Source organism: Austrofundulus limnaeus, unplaced genomic scaffold, assembly GCF_001266775.1.
Source record: "Austrofundulus limnaeus strain Quisiro unplaced genomic scaffold, Austrofundulus_limnaeus-1.0 Scaffold374, whole genome shotgun sequence".
Lineage (NCBI taxonomy): Eukaryota > Metazoa > Chordata > Actinopteri > Cyprinodontiformes > Rivulidae > Austrofundulus > Austrofundulus limnaeus.
The window spans coordinates 427,620-436,123 of NW_013952776.1; the positions used below are offsets into that span (position 1 = coordinate 427,620).

The following is an 8,504-nucleotide window of genomic DNA, read 5'->3' on the forward strand; positions in this document are numbered from 1 at the left end:
GTGTGTGTGTGTGTGTGTGTGTGTGTGTGTGTGTGTGTGTGTGTGTGGTGAAGGGAGGGCGAGAGGGCAAAGTTGCTTTGCATATTTTAGGACACTGGTAGTGGTGAAACAATGGGCCACAGGTACTGTAAAACACATAAAGGTCTGTCTGACGGGCACTTGGTGGTCCAGAGGGATAAGGGCAGGTGCTCAAGCACCACCTGACMTCTCTCTGTGCCTGTCCAGGTCCATTACTGTCATCAATGTTCCATCAGCCTCACTGTGAACTAATGGTTCCATCTTTCCTTCTCTTTCTTGTAGGTCTGTCTGGCTTTTCTGTCCTCTACACGGTCTAATTTGCAAAAGACTGAAGTGAGGTAAGGATCAGTGGACAGCAGCATGGTCTCATGCCAAGAAAGAGCTCCACACAAGTCCTGTTTTACTTTGAGAGTGTTGATGGAGAAGTACAGAGGTCAGGACCTGTCCTGTGTCTTTGTGAGGATGGAGACAGGAGTAACAGTGAAGCTGTAAGGAGCTGAGGTGTTGAAGGACAGGCAGGAGATTGGTGTGACAGAGGAGGGTGCTAAAGAAAGGATCATTTACCGTGGTGACCCCTGTCGAGAGCAGACAAATACAAGGAAGATATAAAAAAGTTTGGAATAGTTTGGATATAAAAATGTTTTTTTTTTTACTTTCCAAATGAATACTCAGAATACAGCCCAAATATTGTAAGTAAAGACACAGAGAAGTGAACAGAAAAGGATATTATTGTGAGCCAGGCTTCTCAGCTTCTCTGTGACTTGGTTCTGAAACATGATCATGTTCTCACACTGACACAGATTTTCATTCGCCGGTTTCTCTGTTGGAGAAAAAACAAAACATTATGAGGAAGCATTTCAGACTCTTGAGAACAGTTTGATTCAGGAGTGTGACTGTTTCTGTACGGATGAGTCTGATTTATTGCAGCAGCAGGTGGCAGTCATGCACCATTATTATCTTCATGTAAAGTTGAGCTCTTTCTAGAACCTGCTGCAGTGGAAACACTACCTGACCTGAAATAACACTAAGCAAATAGATCCCACTTTTCTGACGTTACCTGTAATTTCAGCTTGTTTTTGGTGAGATGGATTAGCTTTGTTTAGAACAGTGGTTCCCAACCTGAGAAATAATTCAATTAATCTTTGTTTCCGTTTGCAAGTAAAAGTTTGTAATTGTTATTTTGATAAAGGGATAAAGGTTTAATGCATCTTTGATAGAGGTGAAGAGCTGTATTAACTCCCTCAGGGGGCTCTGTAGGTTGTTCACTTTCATTCTGAAAGGGGTTTGTTTGAAACCGGAGGTGACTTTTTATTTATTTTATTTTGTTTGCTTATGGTTGTTTTGTCTTCTCAGTAGTTGTTTGAACCAAGAAAACAAATTTAAATTGTTCATTTTCACCTGAAAAGTAAATCTGCAGAATTTTATGATATTCTGGACATTTGAATACTTCTTTAAGTCAATATGAACATTATATGCTTTGAAGATTTTTTTGTTGAGATTGTCGATTGTTGATCCTAATAAAATCCATAAAAGAACTTAAGAAAACTTCTACTTTTACAGTTAAATACATTCCATAATGTGATAAATTGTTTGTCATTGCACTAGTAACCGTTTGTGTAACTGTGTAGTTTAATTTTTGTGTTGAAAACTATCAAGAAAACGTGTTTTTCCTACATGAGTGTTCTGGAGAGATTAGCTCCAGCTAGCAGTTTTCTATGGTGTTTGGACTGTATATTAGAAGCTAATTAGCACAATGCTAATGCTTCCTTTCTGCAAAATATGGATTAATATCAACATATTATTGATTCTAGTGTTTTAAAGGAGTAAATTAAATGTGGTTTACATTGTATTATTTGTTAATTTAGATTCAGCATAGCTTTAGTTGTGATTTGTTTTATATAAGATACTATAATGTTCAAATGTATTTATGAATTTGTGTTTGGATGAATGTTAGAAAAAACTAAATGTAATTTTATCTTGTTTACAGATAAACCGTCAGCAGCTGCCCTGTGTAAACAATCTGTTACAATTATACTGTATATAGAGTTCAGCTTGGCTTGGAAGTAAGAAACAAGGGCTTTGAAGAAAACAGGACGGGATCCACTGATTTASGATACCTTTACACATYCTRGACTTCAGCTTCTTTGAAATTTCTCCCATTTTCTCAAAATCCTCTGCATAGTACAGATACATGTCTGCAGGTTCTGATGCAATCTCTCTCAGCTCCTGTTCGATGGCTTTCCCAACACCCAGGGCATAAATGGTGACCCCTGAAAGAAGCAGAAAACTGGTGACAYGAAACTGAAAGAAAATGCTTCGGCTGGTCAGRAGAAGAGAGGACGAACCGAAGTTCTTAGCTTTAGTGGCCCACTCTGAAACGTCGTCCTGTGATCTTCCATCAGTGAACACAATGCTGACCCGTGGGACGTTGGGCCTGGCACCTTCTTTGTCTGAGAAGCTGAACTCAAACATGTGGCGCAGGGCTGAGCCCGTCATTGAGCCCCGGCCCATGTACTGCATCTGGGCCACGGCCCGCTTCACGCCCTGCGCTGAGACGTACCGGCCCAGGGTGAACTCTGTGCGCACCTTGGTGGAGTACTGAATGAGGCCCACGTGTGTGCCCGTCCTGGAGATGTTCAGAGAGTCCACGATGCTGTTTACAAACTGCTTCACCAGCTCAAAGTTGGCAGGGCCCAGACTCTTAGAGCCGTCAATCACAAAAACTAAATCCATGATCCCATCCTGACAGCCGGGTTCTGTCAGAAACAATACAGGAGAAATACCTCTTCACTTTTCTTTTATTACATCTTAGGCTGAATCTAAATAAAAGCTTAGTTTTTATACTTTTGCAGCTCTTCCCATCATCAGCTAGCTTAAATCCTTCAAAACATCTACAGATGTAAGAGTCAGAGGAGCTGACGCACTGATGCTCACAGCCGTGATCCACCATCTGACAMGGATCCAGACCTGAAAGATTCAAACGTAGATAAACATGGCGTCCAGGTGGAACAGTAAGGATTTTGTATTTATATTTTATTAAAGTTTACACCTGAATAAGTTTTATTTAAAAAGTTAAATGATTACAGACATGATGTGAAATCAGTTTGATATAACGACAGAATATCTGCCTAATCTGAGCGAGTGGAGCACTGAGCGCTCAGCCCTGGGATTAAACACTGACCTCAGAACGGTTAGAAACTCAGACAGAATTATGCAACACATAAATCCTGAGGCAGGAAAAACAAGTCAAATCTGAAAATATCCTGAATGATTTACGGTCATTAGAAAAAGTAAGTCTACTTACCTTCATTTTTAAGGTTTTACACATCAGGACAGAACAAAAATTATCTGGGCCCGTATTTATAAAACTTCTTAGAATTACTCTTAAGAATGCTGCTAAGAGTGGACTTAAGTGTAAAATAATTCTTAGTTAAAATCTGAGAGTAAAAGTCATTTATCAAGCATCTCAGTCTGACTTTAAGTGAAGTGTAGGAGTAATTCTTAAGTGTCAGTCTTAGAGCTGATTTGAGACACCTGGCTGTGCCGCAAAACTAATCCTGGATGATGTCGTTAGAAAAAACACCGGCAAGGACCAATCACTGCCTCARATTTCATGTTCAAGACTATTGTCGGAGAAATGGCAAAATGAAAATCCTAAGATAAGTTCACTTTCAACACACTAATGTTGTCACCTTGTACTGACTGTCTGTAAATTGGGTACATGAAATGTCTTCATTGCATCATGAGAACATTTTTTTAAATCAAAAACTCAGCAGCTTTAAAGTTTGTTTTTTTGTCTCAGAGCCTGAGGTGATGTTGAGCAGCTCCCTCCTCCTCTTCGCCACTGTCAGACAACACCGGCTTCACACACACAAGCGCCATGCACGCACACAACCCCGCTCCATCATGAACAGCTTGGTCCGAGGGGAGCGAGCACCCGCCATACTCACCAGCTGAGTATATTTAATATTTTATCCAAATGCCACACACAAATATCTACCTTTTAGTCCAACATTATGCAGTTTTAATTTTTTTTAATTAATTTTTTTAACTTTTCTTTCTTTTKTATYTCTGATTAAACCTGTTTTCCACATCTTATAACTGAGAATAACAGTCAGGAGGACAGCTGTAATCTCWGTCTTCAGTCCATCTCAGACCCMTAGTGGCAACTCTTAACCATTGAGTCCTCTGGAGCAGYCTTAACTTWTCTTGAGAGTAAGAGTGATTCTTAGACTTAAGAATTGTTGATAACTGACACTTACATTTAAGTCTGAGAGTTGGAGCAAATCTAAGAAATTTTCATCACTTAAGTCTAAAAATCCACTCTAAGAAGTTTTATAAATACGGGCCCWGGTCTTTATCAGATTCTAAATTGAGTTAAATCTACAAAAACACACAACAGKTTCCATTAAACCTAAATGCTTAATCTGTGTGAAAACACTGATACCTCCATAGGATTTAGGAGGGAGAGCAGCAGCCAGGTGATGCTGATTAAGTGATCATCAGTTTGAGCTCCTCTAYAAAAGCTTGAGATTAAACAGTTTGCTGGTCTCTGTGATTTAACACAACRCAAAGATGGAAAACCATCAGCAAAGACTTTAGAGCAGCAGCTGTTGCTGCTCATCAATCTGGGCAGGATTAAAGGCATTTTTCAAACAATTTGAAGTCCATCATTCTGCACAGGAAAAGATTATTTCTCAGGAGTAACTGTCCCAGAAAGTTCACCCCAAAGTCAGTCCTTACCACCCATTTACACTGCATGCAGTTTGCTGTGCACTTCACCTTTATTCATTTCCACGAATGTGCATGAAATGCAAAATTGCACGATCCCAGTGATAAATATGGAAGTCATTTGAAAACAATTCATTCTGTGGAAGACGGACGTTGTCTTTTTGAAACTTCTGATTTCAAATAAAATCCATGTGCATTTTAGAGCATCTGCTTCCCAAACAGAACGATACATTTTGACAGCATGTGTATAAATATATCCATATATCTATTAACACAGCTGGGATTTGGACAAAACGGATTTTGTGCTTGTTCCTTTTCTTGTTGGTGTGGTAGGCTTATGGTTTTTGTAGATTGATTCTTCATTTGCTCTACTGTCCGGCAAAAATAGGATTGAATCCAATTTTGGCGGATGGCCAAAGATCGTAGCCRTATCCAGTGTAAACTGGGGTTACAGTGCTTTAGAAAAAAAAACTCAGTGACTTTACCTACAGTATGATTCAACATAAGAGGTGTCTAACAGTGGTCGTTGAAGGCCACTATCCTGCATGTTTCAGTTGTTTTCCTGCTCCTCAGCAGGTCTTCAAGCTCTACAGAAGCCTGTTAATCTCTCCCTCATCCAAATCAGGTGTGTCAAGGCAGAACGACTCTTAAAACATGCAGGGTAGTGGCGCTTGGCTTTTGTTTGGATAGATGTCTATATTAGTCACCATATTCAAGCATAGGATCAGTTTTGTAATCATGTCATCAGACCTGCAGCCCCATGTTTTGGACTCTGAGGTAAAGAGAGGGGCTGCACTGTCACCTGATCACCACCTGGTGGTGACTTGGATCTGCTGATGGGTCGGGCTTCCAGACTGGTAAAGCAAAACTATTAGTGAGAATTCTGAATTAGTGAGAACTGAATGTGGAGTGGAGGYGAGATGAGATATTCAGCTCGTCCCAGTCGTCGTTTTTATTCTTGCAGGGTTTCTAAGGCTGTTTGGAGAGTTTGATCCACCAGTCTACATGTGTTTTTTTTATAACCATGTTCCTGGAGGCATTCTGTAGGAGGTGCTGATGTCACTTTTAAATGTTATCAGATCCCTGTAGAACCAAAGTGAGAGCAGTCGAGCTTGTTCCCAGTGCGGGTTGAACATCACAGGGCTGTCTCCAGGAGGAGAGTGTCACAGGAGAGAGTAAKGTTTGGGTTTTCCTCCTGGACCTGTTGCCCCTGCAGCCAGACCATAAGCAGCATGAAATGGATGAATGATTTGTTTGGAGGAGTTGCCAGGAGAAAGAAGAGAAGAGAATGACTAAAGACCGGATYATACTTCAAGTTGCACATCTTGGTTCCTACATTTAGTGACAACAAATTGMATTGTTTCTGGCTGTTGTCCCCAGTGACACCTGTTGTGTGCATTGCATTGTGGGAGGGCAGAGGGAGAAATTATGATTACTTATCCCCAGCTGTGTCTTCAGCCCATCTGTATTCGGTCAGAAAAAGATGTCTGAAATGACACAATTACCARTCTGCTGTCTCACGTCGTACTGAAGTGTAAACCAAGCTTTAGACAACTGAGAGAAACACAGACTTCKGATGTTCTTTGGCCAGATGAGACAGAAGAGGTGAAGATGTACAACAACATGTTTGTTGAAAATGCAGTATCAGCACAAACACCTCATGCTAACTTTCAAGTATGGCGGTGGAGGATAATTTGCAGCTTTAGGACACTACAAACAGCTTTGCACACTAAACTATTTTAATCAAACTCAAACTTCTTGAGTCAAAATTTCAGAGTCAAGTGTGAGACTTTTAGTCCAGCAGATGACTAAATTTGAGTCAGGTAAATACAAYATAATCCTAAAATCTACAACAAAATGTTTAGTTAAAAAAACAGAAAGAAATCAAAGTGCTGCTGTGGTCCATGTAAACTCCAGACCTCAGCCTCGAWATGCTGTGGCAGGACATCGAGAGCTGTGCAAAATGTCTGAAACCTAAATGAACTGAAACAATAATGTAAAAAAAGGGAGCCAAAATTCTTGCACAATGACTTGTTAGACTTAAAAAGTCACAATAAAAATAGTTTTTACTGTTCAAAGTGGTTTCATAAGCTGTTGAATCCTTAGTTTTTCAGTTTTTCCATTTTTGCTTTTTTTTCATTGTTTAATAAAGAATGATAATCTGCTGTGTGTTTTTGTTTACTTGAGGCTTGATTTAAATAGTTTTAGATCCTGGTGAAAAATAGATCCAAGTTTATTATGTCCTGGTTATAAATTACCAGAATTGATAAAAGGTGGACTTGTCCTTTCTCATGACTGCAACTTTGCGTCACATAAATTCTTTCATTTTATTTTTTAACAAATGAAATTAAAGAGAATCAGAAGCCAGTATCAGTAAAAACACACTTTTAAACACGATTGTTTTAAAGTTTGTGTTTGTCCATTTAGAATCTCTTCACCTGTTCTTAACCACACATTTTCCTAAAAATGTCAGGACTCACTTTGACATGTTTTTCCATCGGTCCTCAGTCTGTATCCTTCTCTGCATTTACACACACATGAATCCTCTGTATTCATAAAGTCCTGCTCACAGCCGTGACTCCCATCAGCACAGTGGTCTGTCTCTGCAAGAGAGAAATTATTCAATGATTGTTGCCTCACCCACAACTATCATCACCAGCACTGGCTTTATTATTACAATCCAAACATTTAATAAGCACAAATAAACCTGCAAATTCCAAAACTACAATTTAAAAGTGGTTCATTTAAAACAGGGGAATGATCATCTGTTTTCAGTCTGGTTCTGTCTGCAAAGCATCAGAGCTGARCAACTGTCTGGGTTTAGAAAACACTACTGAAACAGTCTCTTCAGTTTTGGTTCTGTTGGATCTCAGTGTTGTATTTGACAACATGAACCACAAAATTATTAAACTCAGACTTTAGCACATCATCAGGATCAGGAGGACTGCCTTAATTTAGTTTTATTATTTTAATTTTATTATTATATTATTATATTTATTATATTATATTTATTATTTTAGTTTTATTATTATAATTTAGTCAAATCTGTCTGAAAGATTTCAATTTAATTATGGTGTTCCTCTGGGTTCTGCTCTTGGTCCCATTCAGGGATTTGCAAGCTGTGGATCTGGGGACACATGAGGCTCTTAGGTCCCTCTGCAGTGGTTCTTTGAAGCTCTGACCAAAACACAAAATATGAAACTGTGTTTGTTAGTTTTTTATACAACATAAAAGGCTAGTTTTAGCAGTTTTCCTGTCAGTTTGTTTGCAAATATATGATCAATATACTGCATGATCAATACTAATACCAGGAGTAAAGCATGTTGATTAGATCATGTTAGTTTGGTGGCCACTTGAAAAATCTAATTTCCAGCCTTACAGCATGATCATTCTCTCAAATACATCAGGATTGTTTTAGAATAACTTTAAAAGAAGCTGCTGAGGAAAAATGTGAGTTGATAATAATAGGAGTTATAAACATATTGTTATGAATCTCAGGCAAGAATGAACCCATGATGCAGGCAGTTTCAAGGGTCCAAAAAACAAAGTATTTATTTAACAAAAAAGGTGCTGACTGGGCAGCTCAAAAACTCTGAGAGTGGCTGGCAAGGCAAGGCAAGGCAAGGCAAGGCAAGGCAAGGCAAGGCAAGGCAAGGCAAGGCAAGGCAAGGGAAGACAAGGCAAGGGAAGACAAGGCAAGGCAAGGCAAGGCAAGGCAAGGCAAGGCAAGGCAAGGCAAGGCAAGGCAAGGCAAG

The 8,504-nt window shown here is 39.3% G+C and overlaps 1 protein-coding gene across 1 annotated transcript in view; it reads right to left on the minus strand.

Moving 5' to 3' along the window:
- Positions 1 to 1,910: 1,910 nt before the first annotated feature.
- LOC106528360 (matrilin-2) overlaps positions 1,911 to 8,504 on the minus strand; it is a gene marked incomplete in the record, with an annotated part of 19,803 nt that continues 13,209 nt past the window's right edge. Inside the window, 4 exon segments of the mRNA XM_014023506.1 lie at positions 1,911 to 2,288; positions 2,364 to 2,774; positions 2,863 to 2,985; positions 7,230 to 7,352. Coding sequence (XP_013878960.1) covers positions 2,014 to 2,288; positions 2,364 to 2,774; positions 2,863 to 2,985; positions 7,230 to 7,352 — 932 coding nt within the window.